This window comes from Eurosta solidaginis, chromosome 1 (assembly GCF_040869045.1).
Source record: "Eurosta solidaginis isolate ZX-2024a chromosome 1, ASM4086904v1, whole genome shotgun sequence".
Taxonomy (NCBI): Eukaryota; Metazoa; Arthropoda; class Insecta; order Diptera; family Tephritidae; genus Eurosta; species Eurosta solidaginis.
The window spans coordinates 305,211,793-305,238,745 of record NC_090319.1 but is presented as its reverse complement, the minus strand read 5'-3'; the positions used below and the strand labels follow the sequence as shown (position 1 = coordinate 305,238,745).

At 37.4% G+C, this 26,953-nt stretch overlaps 1 protein-coding gene across 1 annotated transcript in view; it reads right to left on the bottom strand.

Annotated features, from left to right (window-relative positions):
• Positions 1–4,868: 4,868 nt before the first annotated feature.
• Positions 4,869–26,953, bottom strand: part of dsd (attractin-like protein dsd) — a 37,839-nt gene continuing 15,754 nt past the window's right edge. The window contains exons 7-10 of the mRNA XM_067761349.1: positions 23,761–25,672; positions 20,444–20,530; positions 20,221–20,302; positions 4,869–5,081 (exon numbers count right to left, since the gene is read on the bottom strand). Coding sequence (XP_067617450.1) covers positions 4,927–5,081; positions 20,221–20,302; positions 20,444–20,530; positions 23,761–25,672 — 2,236 coding nt within the window. The 3' untranslated portion in view covers positions 4,869–4,926. The remainder of the gene's footprint in view (positions 5,082–20,220; positions 20,303–20,443; positions 20,531–23,760; positions 25,673–26,953) is intronic.

Genomic DNA, 26,953 nt, shown 5'->3' with positions numbered 1-26,953 from the left:
AAAAAACATTTAAAACCCTTGAAACAAATTTTTCAAAGATGAATGCAAATTTTGAGATACTTCTTTGAACTAATAACACAGGCCGACAGCATCTCAGACCCAGAAACCGGAATATATATTTTCGAAGGATTTGCGATGAATCAAAATGCGATATCTCAGCGAAAAAAATGATATTTGAGCAAACTAAACGCAATTTGAAAGAAGACTTGTAATTAATTAGATGCCATCCTTTAATTTTGGTGAAAGAAAACATCTGCAAGGCTACATAACCTCAAATATGGGCAAAAACGGTGTTTTTTGCACTTTTAGGTTAGGATATATCGAAAACCAGAGCTGATAGAGCAATTCTGAGGCCGAACTTCGATTCGGCGCATCATAAACCTTCGGAAATAGTCTGGTTTCTGGGTCTGAATGTTGGTTAAATTTTGTCGGCGTGTGTAATTGATTGGGCTACAAAACCGCATAATCGAAAAAGTTCTGAAAACTCAAAGTACAAATTTTGAAAATGTTTTGAAATTGACTTGCTTATAAGCAATTCACAAGGTCATCTATTCGCCGTATGTGATATGCTTCAATCAAATTTTATATTGGAAACAATTGACACATGAATACAACACTCTTATGAATTGGGCAATAGTTTTCGTTCCACGATTCCCTAAAGTTCTTCCTAAAAGGATCTAAAATATAAGAAAATGAAAGATATAATACAGCCCAATTCTAAATATTCCCTCGGAATTTTGTTCTCGCAGATTTTTTATTCCCGTGCAGAAATCCTCCAATTTTTTCTCCTATGGAGAATAATAATTGGGGAATAGGATTTTAGAAGTCAGCTGATTTGCCAATTGAAATTTTGTTGCGCATTTCTATTCTTGTTTAACATATTGAAAAGTTTAGTTATTGTTGCGAATTTGTTTAAAATTGAGAAATAAAATATAAACAAACCACAGTATTGCATTTCATATGGTATTGACTGAGTTGAATTCCTCTTTCGTCATACGCCAAAATCTATTGAAGCCTTTTTAAAAAATCCTTGCGCAATTTCTGGATGACTGCATCAAATTTGCTAAGAACTCTTCCGTTGCTTATTTATATACATTTAGACTGTAACAACGTGTTTTGTGTTAGAATGTTGATAAGGGATTGAACAATTTCGTGTATTTGGTGTTGGAAACGTTGCTATAACAAATGAAAGCTACGGATCGTGAACAACCTTTTTTCGTTTTAAATTTTTTCTTTGCATATTTTGTTTCATTTGGAATCACTTTCATAACACCTACTTTTGTTCAGAATAAGAGGAAAAGGAGAAGTGAAAAAACCCACAAGGATTTTTATTTAAAATACGAGGATTGGGAGAAGGGAAACAACTCGCAAAGAATTTTCGTCTAGAATTGGGCTGATAATTAACACATTAAGGCCCGGTTTTTCAGGACAAGTTCAACTCAGCTTGTCAGTTAAACTACGCTTAAACTTATTCTGCAGTTTTTCAGTCTACTTTGACTGGAGTTTAAGCTAAGCTTAAGCGGCCGATCTGTCAGGGTTAAACTCTAGTTAACATATCAGTTATTTACGTTCGTTCGAATGGTGTCGAATATACCCAACTAGCATTTGGGCTTGAGTATCATTAGAGCTAATGTTGATAACTTGGCATGCTCTTGAGATGTTTCGAAACAGTGGCTCAACTCAAAAATCATAGCGTACTCAGCAAAAGAGGGAATTTTTTATAAGACAAAAAATGTTATTAAGTTGAAAAAATTTAATTCCAAACTTGTGGTTCTCTAACTGCACTCAAATGTAAGATTACATCCTACAGTATTTTCACGAAAATAAAATAAAATATACATAATCAGGTTTTGATTAATTACGCTTCATTACTGCTACTAACCAGATGTTTATTTCTCACAATAAACAGCTGCTGGTTTTGGTGGTACCACCTTGGAGATTTTATTCAATTCCACCTCAACTCGATATCCAATGTAGGATATCAACTGGAGAAATGTGTTGGGTATTCATCATGGTGGAATAACCAGGTGAAGTAAGCCGTCAGTTGTCTCGCTCTAAATTCTTCTTTGTTCTGTCATTCGGCTATCTGAAAAATTTTCACCAATGTTGTTCCCGAAAAAGTGTTGTTTTTTTGTATTTTTCAGGAGTAAAATATGGTAGTTTTAGTACTTTTTTCACATAAATCAGTAGGTGAATATCTATGGACCTTTATTGTAATTGATTACAGAGATTCATCATTTGGGTATCTTTGGTGTTGGCTTCCATAAGTAAGGCCGTGCTAAATTATTACATCCATATTGTCGATGCTTTCTTTATAGATGTATGTTAAATTTGTTCCAAAAAAAATTAAAACAGGTCTTTGCTAAAACAAACTACTTGTATTCACGTCATATCCAACAAGGATTTTCGACTGTACAGCGCTACTGAAGACCCTCGATAAATGTTTTTGTCATTCCTGCATCAAAAACACCAAAACTGTCGTGTTACACCTTATTTATATATGAAAAAACTTCGCAAAAACAATGTATTTCTAAATATAGTTACAAAAAATTGTAACTCACTGTTGTTGTTTTCTCTAAAAGACCACTAAGATAGTTAAAATAAATAAATTTAAGGCGCGATAACCTCCGAAGAGATTTTGGGGCGAGCTTCTCTTCCAATTTGCGTCGTGCTCCTCTTTGTATTTCCCTACAAATTGGCGGGACGGGACCTACTTGTTTTATGCTGAGAGCTTTTCATGGCAGAAATACACTCGGAGTGTTTGCCAAACACTGCCGAGGGGCGACCCCGCTTAGAAACATTTTCTTCTGATTGAAAAAAATGTTTCTAAAATTTTGATGTCGGTTTGCCCGGGCGTGAACCCAGAATCTTCGGTGTGGATGGCGGAGCATGCTACCATCACACCACGGCGGCCGCCGTGGATTGTAATTTAGAATATATGAATCCGGAAAGACCGGATCAGCATCTTTTGGTTCTAGGCCGACTGCTATTATACCCCCTGACATATTTTAGCAAATAATAGCTGTGTTTTTTTACATCTATATACATAGACGCTTAAACTTTATATGGACTGCGAAGCGTTAAACTTTAGTTACACTTCTGCACAGAAAATTAGTACGTACTCCTAAATTTCAATACGCATTAGAAAAAGATACAACTGAAATGTGTGTCTATGTTTTACCTCTAGACTACCTTTTTGTATTATCTCTACAAATGGTGTTACACACACTTTATTCACCGCAACCGATTCAGCTATAGATTATACACTATGGCCAACAGAGGTGTGTGTCTCCGCTTTTCGGTACAACCCGTTCTGTAGCTAGTTATTTAACCACTGCCGCCATATGGGTCTCCTAAACATTATCTAAGTAAAGATAAGCGTTTCTTTTTATCCGCAAACGTAAACGTATATACGTGTAAAAAAACAACACGGATAATAACTTGGTAACATTAGCAATACATCACGAATTCAACTGTCAAGAGCTTTTGGGGATCTTTTGATCAAGTTTGTATGATATATTGAAGGGCATATATTTTACTTCCGACTCTCAACGAAAAATCAACTGAGGAGTTGGAAAGAACAATGGATTTATGTCCGGCTTTTCCGGTTGAGATCAGTTTAATTTAGATGCGTTATTGAATTTTACTGCTCATCACAGTTTAAGTTTTTTATCTTTATTCGATGTCAAAATATAAGCTCGCACTGGTCCTGTGTATCCCCTTTTGTATAGGCGTTAGGTGCCACTGATATGCTGAAAAACAGTTTCTGTAATGGCTTTCGTAGCAAGGTATTTATTTTTCTACTCCTATTTTTTCAAAGCGAGTAAAAATGTTACCCTTTTCTGGCCGTTGAAAATACATCCCTACCACTTCAGATAGCGTACATCTTCTGTCTTTTTTTATTTACTTCACCTGGTGATTCCACCGTGGGTATTCATTTGAAAACTGTACATTTTCCAACATCTCTCAAAGGTTGGATAATAATTTGATAATGATAATAACGTTGGAGATCAACTCGAGAACTCTAAATTTTACAAATCTCAAAGGTTGTATAGTGATTGGAGAATGAAGTTGGATATCAATTCGAGAACTATCTGGTTTCTCAAAGGTTGTATAGTGATTGGAGAATGAAGTTGGATATCAATTCGAGAACTATCTGGTTTAAGAATAATTAAATAATGATGTTGGATATTACTTCCGGAACTAGATATATATTTCGCTGGAGAATTTGTTTCCATGTTTGTTGGGTAAACAAAATCCAGCTGTTACCGTATCTACAAATTATCTAGATAATAAAAAAACCAATGTTGCCGCACAAAAAAACAAAACCTCAAAGGCGGCCTTAAACTGTGACTGAAAAATTGCTCAGTAGTTTAACTGGAGTTTAAATTTGACTAGAGTTTAAGCAAACTTAGCTTAAGCTTAGCTTAACCAACTACTGAAAGGCCCGGTTTTTAAGACAATACAGTTTTGAGAAAAAGTGTTAAAAATTGTCTGTTGCGAACAGAGAACATATAACAATAGGGAACAACCAACAGAACGAACCGCGTTTTTTGGCTAATCTACAAGTAGGTAATGTGGTGAATTACCTACCACCAGTTTGACAATTTCTATTGCTTCCGTCGTTGGCGATTCTCTATAGCTTGACGTCTGTGGTTGCGCACATGATTCGAATGTATTATATTGCCTTCCTTATATATGTATGTACGTACATATCTAAATATGCAAACAAAAACTCAAATATATTGTATGTACTATAAATTAATGTCCGTGCAAAACAAAAACTTCGAAACGTGAAGTGGCCACGCGTGTATGTAAACATCTACAAATGTACATATGTATGTATAAAGGAAAAATACTTTTACAAATTTCGCTGTTAATTTTTATACGTATAATATGTATGTATATAATTGTGTTACGTAAATATTATGTACAACTATCAGGATGTTGACTTTGTTTTCTTTTAGATTTTGGCTCTTTTGTATGTTCAATCGATGGTCTGCGTGGATTGCCTAATGTTACAAGTGCACTGGCAACAGCCAAACCAGCAGACTGTCCAGCAGGCGCATGTTGTAAACCACCTACAAGAGAAAACAAAGAAAGTTATAAAAATTTTATTTGTTTGCAGTTAAATGTATACATATATCTACGTTACTGAACTAAAAGTTAACTTTTTTTAGTGTTAATTTTAAAATTTGTGAAAAATGTATGAGTTTAACCCCTCGTGAGAAACTTACTCTGAGCAATAAAACCAGACAGGTGAAGTCAGTAGTTCAACAACAAAAATTTTACCTGTCACGAATTTTAAAGTAGTTAGGTTAGGTTGAAGTGACCGGTGCATGAGGACCTCACATAGACCGAATGAGTCCGTAGTGTTACCAGAATTTTGTTTTAACGACCAAACTGGAAAACCCTAATAAAAACCAGGACCAATGTTATAAAATAACTCCGTCCTCTTGGCAAATACTAGAAGCTTCCTATGACTTAAGCCACTTGATGCTTCTAGATCTGACAGCTGTATCTCTCCTAATAGCTGGAGTCTTAGCCTGGCAAGCGCAGGGCACGAGCACAGAACGTGCTCGATCGTTTCCTCCCCCAAACCGCAGTTCCTACATCTGCTATCACTAACCAAGCCTAATTTAAAGGCCTGTGACGCTAGAAGGCAGTGTCCAGTCAGAATACCCATCATGAGGCTACAGTGCTCTATGTTTAATGACAGAAGCAACTAAGTTAGTCTAAGGTTGTAAGACCTACACATAATCTTCGACGCTTTACAGCCCCGCGCTTGAACCCACGCCTTTCCTGCTTGGTCGATCATGTGCACCTCTCGCCTTCGCTTAATCTCGCCCAGTCTAATTGGATGGGACCCAATATAGATGTATGCTTCTCCCTGTCCCGATTCTCTCCAGGGACTGCTTACACTCTAACACGCATTTAGATGCTGTGCTATGCGAGATAATTGCTTTAATTGCTGCTTGACTGTCAATATAAAAGTTAACACGGTTGCAGCTTAAGCTATTCTCTTCCAAGGTTTCTACCGCTTTGGTTACGGCTACTATTTCCGCTTGGAAAACGCTACAGTAATCCGGTAGGATCTGTTTATTTCCGGATCAGTGGTATACTGCGCAGACCTTACTCCTTCCACTACTTTGGAACCATCTGTGTACACATGTATCGCCTCGTCCGCCATTTGAGCACGCTTCCGCCAACCGTCCACCTCTACTGTGGCCTTAAGATCACCCTCGAATTGCAGATAGGGAATCAGGTTTCTGTTCTTGTGATTGGTGACGCTATACTACTAGAAAAAGAGAGTGAATGAGAGTAAAAGTCATAAGGGCAATGATCTAAGAAAAAGTAGGAATGAGAGGTTAACAAACAGAGTAAGAATAGCATTGGGATATGATTAAGATTGACGGTGAGTTAGACTAACAGTATGAGTAAGAGGAAAAGGGGTAGAATGCAAGAAATTGGCAAATTGAGTGGGGTAATTAAGGTAAACTGGCAAAATGCAGAGGGTAGAAAAAACATGAGAGGAAGAAAAGAGTGAGACATACGACGCTCGCCCTTAACTTTAATTTCATTTAGACACAACCGAACGAGTGATATGGCTTTGATAGCAAACTTGGTGTTAATTTTAAAAAACGAAATTAAATTCATTTCATTAACTGTTTTAACCAAGGTATAAATATTACCAGGTAAAACCATTTACTCTTCTTGGTGGCCATAATGGTTTTTTTGATTTTTAAAAAAATTTTAAAATCACTCTCTTAAACTTTGTGAAAATGCCAAACCAAAGAAAACACAAAAAAAAACTGTTGGTATGACATTTTTCACTTTTTTTAATGCCAAAAAAAATAAAATGCTTATGAAATAAGTGAAAAATACTTCGCAAAGTTTTGAAATCCGTTTTTATGTATATGGCAAAAAAATGAGTTGCCAACATATATGCAATACTCCTATATTGCTAATAGAAAATGCTCGCAATATGTTTTGAATTCGAAATCAAAACAAGACAGCCTATAAAAGTTTTGTGATTGTAGCAGCATAAGTATGACAAGAAAACATTTAAATTTAGGTACATTCGATTATTGAATACAAAAACAAAAACGTTTAAACAGCAATATATCGGCACTCTGATGTTTGGGAATGTACCTAGCCTTTTGTAGCAATATAGGAGTATTACATATATGGTTGCCAATATAGTGAATGCCACAACACGTCCTAATTTTGCGAAGGGACAAAAGAAAAAACCTTCCTTCTTAACAAATTCTAATTAAGAAGCGAATGTTGGAGACCACTCCTATTGATTTTTCATTCATCCTTCTTCACTTGGTTGATACGTCTTTAACCCTTAAATATGCTGAAACTTCACTTTATAAGGGATCAGCAGTCTCAAGTGTCCTCGCTACTGCAGAAAAAAATGATCTTGGAAGATAAATTTGTTAATTGGCGCTTATCCGTTGAGGAGATGCTGGTCGTTGCGTAACAAGTCACTCCAGCTAATCCTGTCTCGCGATAACTGATGCCAACAGGGGGCACCAAGAGATATCAAAGTCTTCTCCCACCTGCTTTTCCAAACTCAGTGAAAATCTTCCCACAACTTGCCCACGCCAACAAAAGCGCTGTAGCTCTTCGCATCTTACCTAAACATCATCGTCCAGTTTGATATGATAGTTTGTGGAGGCTGAATTTAACGGCTGAACTGCCAAAGTCTGCCGCCGTGGTGTACAGCTAGTGTGCTGGCCTATCCATCAAAAATATTTAAGAAAATTGGTACAAATGGTAACGATTGTCCCTCGGCATTACCTTGACACCAAAACATGTATTTAGGTGAGCCAGTTCGTAGAATTGGATGGAAAGCTAGACCTTAATCTCCTCAGATATATATCACACCAAATTGTTATTATTACACAACAATTTGTAGAAGAGAATTTCTTAGAAGAGGATCGTCGCCTGATTTTTTTTGTGAGAAACCACAATACAATTCTGAATTGAAAATTTTGGAATGCGGTTGACGGTTGAGATTTCTTTCCCATCAAAAAAAAGTCATTTCTACCAATAAAAAAATCGGTTTTGGATAAAATATCATAATATTGTAACGAATTTACTGCAAATCCTCTTATTTGCAATCCTCTGCTAAGTTCGAATCACTAAACTGTTGAATAAATAACTCCAATTTTGAATAATGGAAAAATGGCCTTTATTAAAGTACTTCACAATAACACTTATACTTTGCTACTCGCTGGCTTAATAACCAAACTGATACATAACTCAAATGAAACTCTACTATTGGCCGCCAGATCGCGTGCTTAATCACTAACTGATTGATAGCTCAACTCAAACTGAATTACAGGGCCTCTACATGTGTCGCCTTTTATACTCTTTGGTTTCGTCGTTCGCATTTTTCTAGAATCTACTAGCATTGTCCATGAGCTCTCAAACTTCTCAGCTATAACTAAAATTGCACAATTTTATACATCTTTTAGGCGCTTCCAGAATCTACTAGTCCAGTAGCTCTCAAACTTCTCAGATATATGCATGTGTTAGTGCATTTGACTCTCCGCTGCTCGTATACGTACATGGTACATATATGTAGACGCAGTTATTGTTTCGTTTATGTAGATATATAATGATTGAATTATTGATGTGAATGTTTGTAGTTTACAGTCTCTCGCGCACACATAGGCGTATAAGTAAATGCATCTGTGTGTGACATCTCTCGGCTGCCTTATATATGTGTATACATGTTTTGATTATTGACGTAAATATCGCTTAGCATGGCCTTAGTGATGGTATAGCTTAGTGATGCTAATATCCGTGACACTGCCCTCCACCTAAGTCTGATCGTCCCGATCAGACAAATCTCTCGATCTAAACGCTGCTAATCTCTCCAAATGAACCACTTTCATTTTGGTTCGTGGTTTGGTAGTGGTTTGTATGCGGTACACTACATCGTTAATCCGTTTTACAACTTTGTATGGACCTTCCCAGTTACACTGCAATTTCGGGGACAAACCTTTTTTTCGTTGTGGGTTGTATAGCAGCACCAAATCTCCTTCCTGAAACCCTTCCGAATTAATTGCTTTATCGTAACTCGCTTTCATCTTGTCATCCATAATCTTTGCTCGTTGCCTTACCAGATTGTGTATCTCTCTCAGCTCTTCTTCCAAGACACCAGTGGATTTCTTGACATTCCTCTCCGCATCGGCATCTATCCCATACTTCAAATCAGCTGGCGGTCGAAGGTCATTGCCAAAAATTACCTTTGCGGGAGTTTGGCCCGTTGTGTCATGTACTGCCGATCGGTAGGCCATCAAGAATAATGATATGTGTGTATCCCAGTCCTTATGGTACTTGTCCACTATTTCCTTAAATGCTCCTCCAATATTCTATTGAAACGTTACATCATACCATCGGACTGAGGATGCAATGCAGTTGTCCGTGTTTTCCGAATCCCCAACTTCTTGCACATTTCTTGGAACACAGCTGATTCAAAATTCCTGCCTTGGTCAGAATGTAACTCCATTGGTACACCATACCTTGCAACCCATTCGTTTTTAACCACTTCTGCTACTGTTTCTGCTTCTTGGTTTGGGATTGGGTATACCTCTGGCCATTTACTGAAATAATCCATAACCACAAGTACGTATTTGTTTCCGCGGTTGTTAGTAGGAAATGGACCTGCGACATCCATGGCGATCCTTTCAAATGGTGCACCTGAAATATACTGCTTCATCTGGCCATGACTTCGGGTTTTGGGCCCTTTCGCTCTGTTGCATACCTCGCAATTGGCAATCCACTCGGTGACCGACTGACGGCAACCAACCCAATAGAATCTCTGCTCAATTTTCTCGAGTGTCTTCGTGATTCCAAGATGACCTCCACTTGGACCATTTTGCAGCTCGCTGAGCACGTCAGGAATCCTCTTTCTGGGAACAACTATTAGTTTCTTCTTGCATTGACCATCCTCACTCTCCCATACTCGATGCAAGCAACCGGATATCAAATCTAAACTGTTCCACTGGGCCCAATATGACTTCGCAATGGGACTCTCTGCTGACATCTCCTCTCTGCTTGGTCTTTCGTTTCGTTCGAGCCCTTGCATAACATGTGACAGATCTGTATCTTCTAGCTGACACTTTCTTAGTTGTTCCTTGTCCCATTCATCCGTACACGTTATAGTCATTAGCCGGACATCTATAATGGCTTCTTTAGCCTCGGCCTTTGAGCAGTGCTTGCATTCCAGACTACATGGTCTTCGTGACATTGCATCAGCATTTCCATGGGTACTACCTTTTCGATACTCAATGGAAAAGTCATAGCTTTGTAGTCGCTCGATCCACCGTGCCAATTGTCCTTCCGGATTACGGAACTGCAGAAGCCATTGCAACGCTGCGTGATCTGTCCTGACACGGAATCGCTGGCCGTAGAGGTATTTGTGAAAATGTTTAATGCACTCTACCAATGCCAACAGCTCTCTCCGTGTAACGCAATAGTTCCTCTCTGGTTTTCCAATTGAACGGCTGTAATATGCAACTACCTTCTCTTGTCCATCGACCAGTTGTGATAAAACGCCTCCTATAGCATATCCGCTCGCATCTGTATCTAGAATAAATGTTGCTCCTGGAATCGGGTATGCCAACATTGGGGCAGTGCACAACCGCTCTTTCGATGTTTGGAAAGCTACTTCTTGCTCCTTCTTCCATTCAAAAGCTTTATTTTTTCTTGTTAGCTCGTGGAGACTATGGGCTACGCTGGCAAAATTTGGTACAAATCGGCGGTAATATATGCACAGCCCAAGGAAACTTCTCAATTCATGCAGATTCTGTGGTCTTGGCCAATCCTTTACTGTCTCTATCTTTTCATTCGCTGTACAGACACCTTCTGTCGTTACCTTGTGGCCCAAATAATTTACTTCCTTTTTAAACAGCGTACACTTTTTGGGACTTAACTTCAGACCAGCGCCAGCTATTCTCTGGAAAACTTCCTCCAAGTTCTTAAGATGTTCATCAAAACTCTTGCCCAATACGATGATGTCGTCCAGGTACACCAAGCATGTTTTCCAATGTAGTCCTTTCAGTACCTGGTCCATGAGTCTCTCATAAGTAGCTGGTGCATTAAGTCCAAAAGGCATCACTGTAAATTGCCAAAGACCATCACCGACACTGAAGGCTGTTTTCTCTTTATCTTCCTCCTTCACCTCAACTTGCCAGTAGCCGCTTTTCAAGTCCAGTGTGGAAAACCATTTCGTACCAGATAGCGAGTCCAGAGTGTCGTCAATTCTTGGCAACGGGTAGCTATCCTTTTTCGTAACGTCATTCAACTTCCGGAAGTCCACGAAAAACCTCATTTTTCCATCCTTCTTCTTTACAAGTACTACCGGTGAGCTCCATGGACTAGCTGATGGTTCGATGACGCCGCTGTCACTCATTTCTTGTATGATTTGACTCACAACTTCCCGCTTCGCCAGTGGAACACTACGTGGAGCTTGACGGATCGGCCTCGCATCTCCAGTGTCAATTTGATGTTTCACAACATTGGTGCGGCCTGGTTTGGAACCATCCTGGTCAAATATGTTCGCGTATTTTATGAGCAGTTGTTTTGCCTTACTCTGATAGGCTTCCTCTAGCCCATGCGTCCATGCCGTGATATCATTTGAAAGATCAGTATTTCTAGATGAAACGTGTTCCTGGAGCTGTTTACAGTTAATAACTACTTCGGCCTCTTGGCATCTTCCCAAAATAGCTCCTTTGGTCAAATTGAATGGTGACTTGAACTCATTGAGTACTCTTACCGGAATACGTCCATCTTGTTTTGTCATAGCCAGGGTTTTTCCTACAAGTATGTTCAGTGCTGATTTATTTGCTGCTTCTACAACCCACAATTTGTTTGTCCCACAATCTCCATCAACCTTTGCCCAGACGACTGCTTCTGATTTTGGTGGTATTTGCTGACTCTCTTCCACCAGCACTCGTTTACTGCTGTAGCCTCTCTCGTAGCCGAAATTAAGTGGCACATCCATGTTCTTATATCGCATCGTCTTGCTTTGCATACCGATTTTGATGCCTTGGTTGATTAAGAAGTCCACTCAAATTATGATTTCATCAACAATACCTGCCACTATAAAATTCTGTAGTACCGTGACGTTCCCAATTGCTACTTCACATTCTACTTCTCCAATTACCTGGGTGTCTTCTCCAGTGGCTGTACGCAATATTGCTCCATGCAATGGTCTTATCTTCTTGTTGACTAAATCCGCTCGAATGATGGAATGAGATGCACCCGTATCTACAGTCAGTAAACGTTCCTTTCCATACACATGTCCTCCGACAGTAAGATTGCTAGACCTTCTTCCAATTTGTGAGATAGAGATTATGGGGCATTCAATTGAGGGAGTCAGCTGTCGCCCCTTGCTGCTGACGCGCTTTAGTTTAACGATTGATTTGTCTTGGAGATTTGCTCATCTCCTTCTGCTCTGCGTTTACGACCACCCACATTGTTGGAACTGTTAGGGTTGGTGTTGCAATAACTCGCAATATGCCCTGGCTTTCCACACTTAAAGCATTTGACTGCATCATTATTCTTCTGCTGCGTACCCTTCAATGCTTCCAAAATTGCGTCTACCCAGTCTGGCTTTTCCACTTCCACGCGATGAGCTTTGTACGCTGGCTTACTCAAAAGTGAGGCTGTTTCCTGAGTCAGTGCATGCGATACCGTTTCAGCAAACGTTAGTTTTGGATTCGCATATGTAGCCCGCTTCGTTTCCACATCTCGTATGCCATTTATGAAGCTCTGGATTTTTACCCTTTCAGTGTATTCCACGGGTGCGTCCTCATTTGCAAGATGAGCCAATCTTTCAATATCTGAAGCAAACTCCTGCAATGTCTCATTTGCTTTTTGGTAGCGGTTTTGCAACTCAATTTGGAATATCTGTTTCCTACGCTCGCTTCCGTAACGTCTCTCTAAAGCGCTCATCAATGTTTCGTAGTGGTTCCGCTCGTACTCTGGGATGGTCTGTAAGATTTCCGCGGCAGGCCCTTTCAGTGCCACGAACAGAGCTGCAACTTTATCTTCAGCATTCCATTGGTTCACTGCTGCGGTCTTCTCAAACTGTAGCTTAAAGACCTGGAAAGGAACAGAACCGTCAAAGGATGGTGTTTTTACCTTTGGATTACTAGTTGAAACTGCTGGGCGATTTAGTTGCAACTGCTCGATACGTCCTCTCAAAGCATCCACCTCGGCCTCGAATTTTTTCTTCAAACTGTAAAATTTTTGTATCTTGCGCCTCCAACTACGAGGAAATACGTCCTTCTTGCTCTTCCAGTTGAGCAGAGATCTGCGATGATATCTGTGCTGAAATTTGAGCCGACATTTCGGATATCCGTGCGTCTTGTGCTTCCATCTTCGATGTAATCTGTGTCGACATTTCTGACATACGAATTTCTTGTGCTTCAATCTTCGATGTTATTCGTGTCTCTTGGGATTCCATCTGTGATGACATATACGTTTTCTGTTCTTCTAGTTGTGATGACATGTTGGTGGATATTTGTGATGACATTTCTGTTATACGTGCCTCTTGCGCTTCCATCTTGGATGTTACTGTCGATGTTTGAGTAGTTATTGCAGCCAATATCATGTTCAAGTCTGTGCTGGTAATTGTCTGCGATGTTTCGTTTTTCTCTTCAATTTTTGTTGTTGTCTCGTCCCCATCAGGATAAAAGACATACTCGTCCACATCAATTCCTTCTGCTTCCATTGCCTCTCGTAGCCGTGCCTGAAGTTCGAGTTTAACGCCGCTTGTATTCAATCCACGGCTCTCCAACTCCTTCTTCAGTTGCTGGATCTTCAATTCACTGAACTTTGCCATGTCCAAGTTGTATTCCCAATCTTCGGAATTTACTCAACAATTCCTCTTCTGACACCAATTGTAACGAATTTACTGCAAATCCTCTTATTTGCAATCCTCTGCTAAGTTCGAATCACTAAACTGTTGAATAAATAACTCCAATTTTGAATAATGGAAAAATGGCCTTTATTAAAGTACTTCACAATAACACTTATACTTTGCTACTCGCTGGCTTAATAACCAAACTGATTCATAACTCAAATGAAACTCTACTATTGGCCGCCAGATCGCGTGCTTAATCACTAACTGATTGATAGCTCAACTCAAACTGAATTACAGGGCCTCTACATCTGTCGCCTTTTATACTCTTTGGTTTCCTCGTTCGCATTTTTCTAGAATCTACTAGCATTGTCCATGAGCTCTCAAACTTCTCAGCTATAACTAAAATTGTACAATTTTATACATCTTTTAGGCGCTTCCAGAAGCTACTAGTCCAGTAGTTCTCAAACTTCTCAGATATATGCATGTGTTAGTGCATTTGACTCTCCGCTGCTCGTATACGTACATGGTACATATATGTAGACGCAGTTATTGTTTCGTTTATGTAGATATATAATGATTGAATTATTGATGTGAATGTTTGTAGTTTACAGTCTCTCGCGCACACATAGGCGTATAAGTAAATGCATCTGTGTGTGACATCTCTCGGCTGCCTTATATGTGTGTATACATGATTTGATTATTGACGTAAATATCGCTTAGCATGGCCTTAGTGATGGTATAGCTTAGTGATGCTAATATCCGTGACAATATTACTGTTAGAACGCAAAATACCGAAAGAGATTTCAAAAGAGTCGTATTGACCTCGACAAAAATAATCCAAAGGCGGAAAATAAAATTTTTAGATTGTTCAAAAGATATTAACGACAAACCGAAAAATTACCCCGGAGTACTCCGAAACCGAGGGTGGGATCCATAGTATTTTTGCGCAGAACACCTTTCTGCATTGGCGGTCTTTGGACGCGCTTATAAAAAATTACCTTGGGTGGTTCCAACAACAGTTTGGAGACCAAAACTATATCCGCGCAAAACACTTATGTTCACAATTTTTTTTGTGGGTACCACAAAATCATTAGAATTACAACAACCACATGAAAATTTTCAAATTTCTTTTGCAAATATCTCTTGACAAACCCAACATTTTTTACCTTCGCTTTCGGATTCGAAATCCTGGATCCAAAACGCGTCTTTTGTAACCCCTCTTGAATTTTTGGACGTGTATTAAGAGTGGCACGCTGTCGTATAGAATTACCAAATATATACAGTTTGTTATATTTCTGTTATGAAAACAAAACCAAAATAAAAATGTGAGAGCAGTAATAATTTAAACATTTTTTTAAACGTCATTTCGGCTCGCACTGCTTTTACCTTGTAATATTTAACCCATCGTTTTAACAATAACATTCGTAAGTTTTTCAACGGAACTATTGAAATTTCTGGATTGTGGTGAAACTTAACGTAACGACGCGTCCTTGGTCTGTTTCCATATTCTTTAGTTGTCTACAATGTGATACCCTGAAGATCCAGGCATTCCGTTCCGTTGACCAAAACGTTTTCATTTTCGCTATGGAGCTTCGTAATTCTGATGCAGTGAAATAATGCCCTCCGAATTAACACCAAAAAATTTCAATAATGCCAACCGGCCTTATTTCATGTACAAAAAGACAATAATGATCGTCGAAAAAAGAAAATAGAGACAGCAGGTGTTATTTTCGTGCAAGTTACTTCATCTTTCAGGAAGGCATGAATGTAGTATTTTTTATGATACTTAAAAAAAATCTGCATTGCTGAAGTCAAGAAGCAACACTTTAATGTATGAGGGCGAGTATTTACAAATGCTATTCCATTTTGTAATATTGAATTCCGTTTGGTTTATTGCATCATGCTCGGGGTAGAAAAATAAGTTGTCGTTCTGCAAGTGAGCCTTATTTTGCGTTTTTATATTCGAACATTTAATAAAAACTTTAATATATAACGCAAACTAAGTAATTAAATTTTAAAAACGTTTTCAAAAAGCCTTCATGAAGACTATCAAATTAATAATTAGAATTTTAAAAACTTTTCCAATTTTTCGAAAACGTTATGTAATTAGTTTATTTAAAAATTTTGGAAAATTTATACAACATGCTCTGAAAGAAATGGTGCTAGTAAAATCAACAAATCGGTTCTGTTGTTCTTGACTTAACGGAGATTCGGTGAAATTGATCGAATTATGGTTAATTCGACCGAGTTCTTTGTCAAGCGAACAAATTAGTTTAGTCATTTCAACAGAATACTAATTGTCGCTCTTAAGTTAACAAAGTTATGTAAAATTGACAGATTCCTAATCAATCTAACTGATTTTTCTGTTAACACAACTGATCTCACTGGTAATTTCAACAGCGATCAACAGTCAATACATGAGCAAATTTCAAAGAGAATTTTACGCCCACTGCGCTATCTACTTTGTACTTATGACGATGGTGCCACTTTGTTAAAAAAAAACACCAAAATAAGAAAACCACCAAATCGAAAAAACACACAAAATGGGAAAACAACAAAAAACTAGTTTTTCAGTTATCAATACAAAACGAAAAACCTTTTTTTGAGTTTACTGTGCAAAAAATTATGAGGACACCTATTTATCGGGTACAATTTTGCAACTTCTCCTCCAATCGAAATGCAAAATTGCGCCCTCTTGTTGCAAAAGTTTTGTATTAACGAACAGGATTTTTCTATAACTAGTAACATTTTGTTCAAGTTTTTACGAATTTTCAATCACGCGAACGAATGTAATAAGATAATAAAAGACATCCTTTTTTGTGTTGATGTTTCCGACAACATAAAAATTTGAGTTGTTTTGGAATCGTTTCAACTTAAAGTGTTACGAAAATTAAACTTGCCGAATTACATGTAAAGTTACTCCAGTGGTGAATTACCTTCCTGCGATTTGATTTTTTACTTTTCTATTACAAGTTCGCTATTTAAAATGTTATGTCAAACATTTATACTACAAGTTTTGTTCGAAACAATCAAGTGTGGCATCTACATGCGAGAAAAGAAATTGAGAATGAGCTGAGCTGCAACTGCAAGAATTGAGAATCAGTTTTGTGACTACTATTTTCATTTCTATTTGCAGAGCGAAGTTCAAAACTGTAAATTAAATAAATCATAAAATATAAAATTTGGTGAAAGTGCTTTTAATAAAACAAAATAATAAAGTGTATAACGTTTAATGTGTGCCAGCATATTTGATGTACGCCCAATTGAAGTTCGGTTAGTAAGTGCGTACATATGTATGTATATGTAGCAAGCATGCGTATTTATGTATTCACATATTTACGAATGTATGTATATGGCAACACACGCACTTTCGTACAAAGCTGTCGCAACAACTTTTTTTGTTCATTTGACTACTAAAACGGTCAATTCCGAATCAAGGATTTGTGCGTAGTTGATTCATCATCTTGTTGTGATGGATACAAATTGACAGAAATTTCGATTGAATTGACCCGTTGGTTGATTTTACTAATATTTTTCTTTCAGTGTGACATCAGGACGAGTAAGGCGACAGCTACTCCGATCATACCTTGTAAATCACTACAAAGCCTTTTCTCCAGGGAGTAGGATTCGAACCCACACTCTTGCGATGGTTCAATTGTTGACAAACACATTCAGCAAAGTCATGCCTTTGTTGTTGTTCAACTTTTGCCTATTGGCTTATTTTTTAAAAGTTTATTCTTTGGACAGTCATAGTTTGTATAGTAGCTTGTACCAAAGCTATGCTTTTTTGTTATCGGTTTGCTTTGTTCTAATTGTAGAAACACAAAGAATTAACAAACGGAACTATTTGTATTGTGACTAATATTAGCATCACTAAGCTGTTAGTGAATAATCACGCAACAACAAAAACATGAAGCAGCCTTATGTACGTGTACACATTAAAGCTAGCAACACTTATGTAGAAGGCGACGAAGAGCTATCTCACACATACAGATGTAGTCATCAGCCGAAGTAGTTACTCACACATACACACACATATAACTAATTACCAAGCAGGAGATACAAGAGTTCTAGAAAGTGAAACGTTTAGACCTTTGGAGAAATATGCGGACGAAGCAACAGAGAGTATAAAAGCAGCGCAAGCTGAGTAGTAACTAATCCGTTTGATTTAAACACGCTATCAGTTGCGAAGTGAAGTATAATTGTGAAGTATAGTTGTACTACTCCCAACGTAGTCTAATAAAGACCATTTTGCAATACAGAATATTGGAGTGATTTATTCAACAGTTTAGCGATTCGAACGTTAGCAGAAGGTTTCAAATAAGCGGAATTGCCCTAAATTCGTTACAGTATTATTTAGCGGGGATTGAATGGTGGAATCGCTAGGTGAAGTAAATAAAAAAGCCAGAAGATGTAATAGAAGTAGTGTAGTACAAAATAAATACCTTGCTAAGAAAGCCATTACAGAAACTGTTTTTTTTTTCAGCGCCACCAAGCGCCAATGCAAAAGGGGATATACATGGCCAGTGCAAGTTTACATTACTTTTAGCATCGAATAAAAATTAAAAAATCAATTTGACTACTTAAACTGTGATAAGCAGTATAATTCAATTGAAGCTGCCAAAGTAAACTAACCTTACCTTAAACTGCAGTTGAAACTTTCATTGAAAAACCGGACATAAAAGGTAGAGGTGTTATTCGTTATTTAGTTGAACTTTACTCGCTTTTTGCGGCACTTAAATGGGTTTACGTTTCGATGAAAATTTTTACAGTCGCATTTGGAAGTGATCGCAATATTATATAATACAACAGTTTGATGTTCTCGTTGTAGGAATGACAAAAACATTTCTCGAAAGTATTCAGTAGCGTTGCACAGGGGAAAATCCTTGGTTGGATATGACGTGAATACAAATAGTTTGTTTTAACAAAGGCAATTGGGATAAAGTTTACAACAACTAAGGCATGACGTGGCTGAATGCGTTTGTAACACTTCAACCATCGTAGGAGTGCGGGTTCAAATCTCACTCCCGGGAGAAATGGCTTTAGAGAAAGAGATTTACAAGGTATAATCGAAACAGCTCTCGCCTTGTCCGTCCTGATGTCACGTTTAAATTTTTCAGAAATTATTAAATAAAACAAAGACCTGTTTCAACTTTTTTGGGGGACAAATTAAACATACATATTAGGGTGGGTCGATTTGTATGGACCAAAGTTAACCGATATCGCGCCATCAATTTTTCGATAGGATTTGGGCTCAGGAAAAAAAAAGTTCCACTACGCATACCCAAAAAAGTAATTTTCGAGCCTGCAAAAATTTATTTTTTTGACTATTTTCGAATTTGACTTTTAAGGCTTTTTTCATGACCTTCAAAAAACTGTTATCGCCAACGTTTTTAGCGGACATTTTTGGGTCGGACAGGGTATATGTACATGAAAATATTACAATCAAATGAAAATTTTTATAGTAGGCCATGAAAAAAACCTTAAAAATCAAAGTCGAAAAAAGTCAAAAAAATGAAATTTCGCAGGCTCGAAAATTATTTTTTTGGCTATGCGTAGTGGAACTTTTTTTTCCTGAGCCCAAATCCTATCGAAAAATCGATGGCGCGATATCGGTTAATAAATCGACCCAGTCTAATACATATATAAGGGAAACATAACAAAGATGAATCACTGTTTTTAAATCCAGTAAAGGTCCATCGATATTCACCCAATAGTTTATGTGAAAAAAATCTAGAAGTGGCAACACTTTTTCGGGGACAACATTGGTGAAAGATTTTCAGATAGCCGAATGACAGAACAAAGAAGAAATTAGAGCAAGACAATTGACGGCTTACTTCACTTGGTTATTCCACCATGGAATTGGGTTTACATATATTTTGTTATCAAAATGGCTTTTTATCCCGGAAATAATTTGTTTTTTATCCGGAATAAAGAATAAATAAAGAAAAACCTAAGAAAGAACAAAAATGAAAAGAAGATAAAAATTTTTTAAGTACTTCCTTTATATAAATGGACCAGAAAAAGCGAAAAATGTTTCTTTAAGCAAAGACATAATCTTGTTGAACTTTGATATTCAAATTTTAACATAACCTCTAAAATAACCTCTGGCACATTGCCAGACTTAAGACCGAAATACTTTCGACTTTTGTGTCGTTTTGAAGTAACGTACGTTGACTATAACGTACGTTAAAAGTTTCCCTGCCATAATGACCGCAAATATTTTCAAAAACATAATTTTTACCCTTCTTTTGGGTAAAGATTTTGGTATTTACCCAGTTTTCAATATATACCCTATTTTCCATATACATATATTAAAACATCTAACATACCTGTTGGCAAACGAACTAAAAGTGATAAAACTGCTGCTCGATTGCCACTACAAGGCTCCAATGCTATGGGACTAGGGCAGTCCTAAAACGATATCGGAAAAAAAAGAATTTATTAGTTTATTATCTAGGCATCGATATGCCTACTATCAAGGGTTATTGATAGTCTTTAATTGTCGTTAGGTTGACATTGTGTATTACAGCAGCTGTTTATAAGACTACCTACCTTTTTGCGTTTTTTGGTCAACTGCGTTACACCCTCCATAGTATGTTTTAAATCAATGTTATCTCTGTTTTCGATTTCCACTATAACCTATGCGGAAGAAAAAAATTTAGAAGGTGATCATAATTCAATCACAAGAGGTTTGCTCGGTAGACATAATATTTGATAAATACGATCATGTTGCTGCAAATCGAATTGATATTCACAAACTGTATTGCGTTTTTGCAAAGGTTATTAACAGAGCTGCTCAACCCCTATACACTTATAGCACTTTTGTTTTTGTTTTACCCTGAAGAATAGGCATAGATACAAATACACCCTTTGAATATAAAAAAAATTTTATAGCACTCCCATATGCCATCACTTATGTATATGTAAATTCGATTCATATGCAAGTGCCTAAATTTCATATGAAAGTGCAAAGAAAAAGCACTTCCATATGAGGCCAAGGCACTTCGATATGATATTCAAATTTACACTAACATTGACAAACATTTTTTAAAAATATTGTAGCCACGATACAAAAAATGGAGGTAGTTCCATTTAGTGTGACGTTAGCCACTTGACTTTTGCGTGGACGATGACAATTTCCCCAAAAACAAGCTACCAGATTGAAAACTGTTACGAATTTTTCTAATTTTGATGGATTTCATATTAATGGATACGACTAAATTACTTTCATAGTTATTTTAAATAAACAAGAAAAAAAATGAGCCGCACGCGTTGGAAACATTTTAACACGAAATATCAGCCTAGAAAAGAAGGTTTTTAATAAGTTTTTCGAGATCCCGAAAATTGCTTTGGTGGAAGAAACATGGATCGAAGTATACAAAGCAAGGGAATATAGCCTTCTTAAGTGCCCGTACGTTTGCTCAGAACATGTTGACCAAACATACACCTTTGTCAATCGATTGCCCAATGGAGGTCTTTATAAACCGACACCGCAGTTTCTAAAGGTTTAGCATACTTAACGCAATTTTTTGAAATGGAATGGTCATAGATTGGCTACAAGTCCACATTTTTTATTTATTGTACAATTCAAGCGTAGCCCTTGAGGAGGGGAACATTGCCCTGTATCTCTTCAGGTTAGCCACTAGTTATGAGAGTTCGTTTGCCCGTTGTACCAGGGGTCACCTTGGGGCAAGCCCCGCCTATACACATTCTGTGCCCTTTTAGCATTGACATGGATGTGGCGTTTCACAAACGTAACAAATTAAACACCATGCCTTGAGAAATATCCAACTGTAGAGGCATGATAATAGGGCTATGCTAGAACAACAGGATTTTTTGTGTATATTTTTTTCTGTCTAGGGGCCATAAAGATATGAGTCATTAACCAATGTGTGAGTCATTACCCACTATTTTTCAATAAAATTGCATGTTTTACTGTATTCCTAATCGATATGTATGAACATAAATAGTGCTAAAGCATATTATTATTGTTTCAGATGACCATTGCGCTTTCATCCTGAAGGAAATTTCCATTCCGAAAAACCACAATTTCGTCTTAAACAGTAACGGTATGGCAACGCTTCTAGCAAAACAACAAACATTATGAAACTTCAAAAATCCCCAAATACGTCAAAAAAATTTGAGTGGAACTACCTTCTTTTTTATACCATGATTGTAGCACTGAGAAAAATTTTAATTCAAAATGAAGCGGACCATCAAAATTCTTCAAACATTTGAATTATTTTTTTGTTTTGTCAAATTAAAAAAGTTTTAGTGTACATACTTATAATTTTGTATATGTTCCTCCAGTTCCTCCACATTGGCAACCTTTTTGGGTTGTCCTAGTTTTGCTTCTACATGTTTCTGTAAGATTGGTCTAACAAGAACCATCCAATAATACCTTAATATGTCACGTTCAGAGCTCAATGTAATATCAAGAACATTGTTAGATGTTGGAGCAGCAAATTGGTTTGCAGGATATAACAAAATAGAGATTCCCGTCTCTTTTCGTATCTCCTCCTCCCGACGCATTGTGGTGCGCATTTGCATCCACGCCTATGACCAACCGCCTTTTGCGCCTTTTCTTCTTTACTAGCCTCTTGCACTCCACCGGTGGTGCTTCCGTAGTATGGGCCATATAGCCAGGATGCCAGGATAAATGCCTGCTTATTCTTCTGCTCGGACGGACACCACTGCGAGGTCCTCAGTATTGTAATTAGGCATGCCCTCACTTTTTTTCTTCCTTTCACCTTTCTCTTTCTCATGTTGTGAAAACACAGCCTGGTCAACATAAATCCACTTACAAACCTTCTACGTTCTTGAGTTATAAAGTTACCAACAGCTCTTTCATTAGTTTTTATATATAAGATATACTATTCAGATCGCTAGGACCTAGTCCAATTTCCGGAAAAAGGGTCCCTAATACTAAGCTTATAAAAGAAGAACGCCCGTATTAAATTTCAAGCAAATCAGACCATAAATAATAGTTTTTCGAACAATTCGGCAACTGGTCCACTTCCCGCAAAGAAAACTGTCTTCAATACCCCTGTGCCACATTTCATGCAATTCACACTATCAACTATTATTTTTTTAAGAAAAGGCTGCTCCCTAGTCCGATTCCTGGAACGGAAAGGTTGTTTTACCCGTGTGCCAAATTTCAAGGAAGTCACACCATAATAGGTTTTTAGAATAGGTCGGCCCCAGATTCACTTTTCGGAAAGATAAAAAAGAGAACGGACCAAATTGTGAATTTAAAGCGTCCTCAAATCTCCTGAAACTCACACATAGAAGTTCGTCAAAATCGATGCAGTTGTTTAGGAGGCGTTCAATCACAAACACACGAACCAAAGAAATAGTTATATATGTATTTTACGATATTGTGACGAATATTAGCATCACTAAGCTGCTACTAAATAAAAGTACAACACCAAAAACATGAAGCAGCCACTCTTATGTACATGTACACAATAAAGCTAGCAACACTTATGTAGAAGGCGACGAAGAGCTATCTCACACACACAGATGTAATCATCAGCCGAAGTTCTTACTCACAAATACACGCATATAACAAATTACCAAGCAGGAGATGCAAGAGTTCTAGAAGGTGAATCGTGTAGACCTTTGGAGAAATATGCGGGCGAAGCAACAGAGAGTATAAAAGCAGCGCAAGCTGAGTAATAACTAATCAGTTTTAACTTAAACACGCTATTGGTTGTGAAGTATAATTGTGAAGTACTACTCCCAAAGTTATCTAAATAAAGACCAGTTTGCAATACTATAGTGATTTAGTCAACAGTTTAGCGATTCGAACGTTTGCAGAAGGTTGCATAATAATCAGAAAGCTCCAGAATTCGTTACAATATATTTACCTGCGAAAATGGACGGCTGGCCATTTGTTCCATTTCGACAAATAAACGCTGCCTTCTGCGGAACATATCATATTTTTGTTTGATTTTCCATAAAACCGCCGCCATGAGTAGCAGCAATAAGAAGCACGTTGAAAATGTTATAAAAAATTGTTGTAAATTCAATTTTGGATATTGCGAAAATGCAATCTGAATCCAAATGGGTGGACGAAAATCATGCACAAACACATAAAATGTTGTTATTGAGCTATTATCCTCCGGCGAATGTCCAAATTGATATTCTGTTTTGGGAAAGCGATGTCTAAATGTCGAACAATTAATACCGACAAATAAGAGCTTCTCTGGAAAACCAGCACGCTTAACTGATATATCCATTTTTGCAGGTACACTACATGTTATTGTAAAATCAGCATCAATTTCTGGCTTTTGTGGTGAATTGCGAAAATTTATTTTCGTAAAATGTCTATCCTCCTTTTTTGATAAATTAAACGTAAATTGATAGTCTATTGTGAGCTCATAGTAACATGATGATTTGATAGGATCACCATTATAATGATTTTGTGTATCACATTTCTCACAGTGATCACCTACAATGCCTTTAGTACTGCAAAAACATTTGCCCGTATCTGGGTGGCAATTTTCACCTTGTTGATTACATTCACATTTCTGACAATGTCCACCATTAATGGGATCACCCCAATAGCCTTTGCTACATTTTTCGCAGTGCGTACCAGTGGTTAGATTGGAGCATGGTTGTTCGCAATTAATATAATCTGTACAATGTGAATGACCATTACAATTACAACGCGGACAAGATGTAAAAAACCAATGCTTAAGTTGACATTCACTCGTGTCATATGGTGATAACGCACCACCAGCAATACATTTACCTAAACCCGTATTAGAGCCGTCATCACACCAACCGCACGCGGGATCATCTAAACATTGTGTACAACTATTATAGTAACCACATTGTGCACTCGATTGTGCAGAGCTTGAACGGCCAATAGTATTTAGGGGCGAGAACGAAGACGAAGGGGAAGACGTGGAAGGTGCTGAACGACACTTTGCTGTATGTGTTGTCCATTCGCGACATTGACCATAGGGAAAACTTGGCGTATATGCATTACGATCTACACATCTCTGCTCATTTTGACACCAAATACAATCATATTCCGTACAGTTATGACATGTTATTAATGTAGCACATGGTTGTTGACAAATATGATCATCATGTGTACGATTTAAATGGCCACCATTTGATATATATGGCCTACACCGATTATGTTCCGTATCCCAATTGCATGCCATATTTGCCAAACAGGCATGACAACTATGCAATTGTTCACATACAGTAATGATCATAAAATCTTCAGTTTTTAGACAATTTTCTAAATGTTTCACATTGGCACTTGGTGGTACAGCAGCTGGCACAAATTGTTGATTTTGTGGCTGGTGGTGTTTCTGTTGTTGCTGATTATTAGCATCATAAAATAATGTTGTTATTGATGTAGTTTCACGACAACGTTCCCGCGTACAAACTCCATTACCACAATATGTACAGGCATATGAGTTCGATAAACAAGATTGACAATTACTAAGCTCTTGACAACGCAGCACATCGTTGAGCAGTTCTGATGTCATTGTTAGTCGACTCTTCGATGGACATACCACAAAATCATATTGTTCACGCCCAAAAATTGCCGAACGTTGTACTTGCGTTATTGGTATGCAACGCATTTTTTGTACATCCCATATACATTTAACACCCGGACGTCCGTTGGTACATTTTTCTTGTTTTGTGTAGTAGCTACAATAGCCAGGGGCGAAACGTAGCATATCATTTAATAATTGCCCATTAAAACCACCATAGATATAAAGCGAATCCTCGAAAACAACAGCACTGTGCCCAAATCTGTCAAATGTTAAAAAATATGAAAAAGACTTAGTTATTAGTTTTTGTGATTTGTAATGTTATTAATTTGTTCATCCAGATATAACAATTTTTAAAAAATTATATTACATTGCCAGTCGCGTATGATACTATATATATATATTTCATTTATTGCAAAAAGAGTATTAGTACAATAAGATCTAAGATCTTTTATAGTGCAACAAAAAGATAAATAGCAATGATAAAAAGCAAAAGTAATAACAGAAGGTTATGTTGGTTAAATTAACATATTAAATATAGAGGAGTAAATTAAGAAAGTATCTAAAATAAACAAATAATTAAATACGATAATAAAACAATGTTTACACTCATACATATTGATGGCGAAAACTCAAGAAGTATAATGGTTTCCACTAAAGTGCGCATAAAGAACATTTTTAAAGTTGCTTTTATTTAGACTACTGCGAATGGATACTGGATTAGAGTTCCAAAGGCGAATAGCATAGAGAATAGCCATCCAGATGTTAGGTAGTTATAAGTTCGTACTATTAGGTCGATGATCCGAGCAGACCTGGGGAAAATTAGGTTATCATATAGGTAACTAGGCTCCTTATATATGATAGGTCGACAAAAGAAAATGCAGTTTCTAGCTTTCAGATATTCGGAGATTTCACAGTCCAGTAGACGCGCTCTCCAGCTGGATATATGATCATAGCTATGCCGAATACATAACGTGTAACATGATTAAATGCTACCATCAATTTTATGAGCAGACTGGGGGCTCAGTTTACTGTAGATTAGCTCTGAGTAGCATATGATCGGCATAATTAATTGAATTGCAAGTTTCCTTCTAACATTGACAGGAGTATAAAAAGCAGACATTCGTAAGTTTCTTAAGATATTGTATACTTTATTAACCAACGAGTTCACATGATTATCACAGATCAGCGTGGTGTTAATAACAAAGCCAAGATTAGGCACTTTTGAAACGAGTTTGAGACATTTACTGGCGACGCGTAAGGGTGGAATACTTGAGAAACTTATTCCATTTTTAGAGGCAACACATACGATTTCTCACTGTTCAGGCATAAGTCATTTTTCTAGCCCAATCAGATATGAATGCCAAGTCATTATTAAATCTTGAGCATAAAGCATTTGTCCCCTCATGATTTTCCGATAAATATAGCTGGACATCATCAGCATATGCATGCATATGAACATGCTGGCATGCATTAAATATGTCATTAATAAAAATACTAAATAATAGTGGACCCAAGATGGAATCTTGGGGTACCCCAGTCA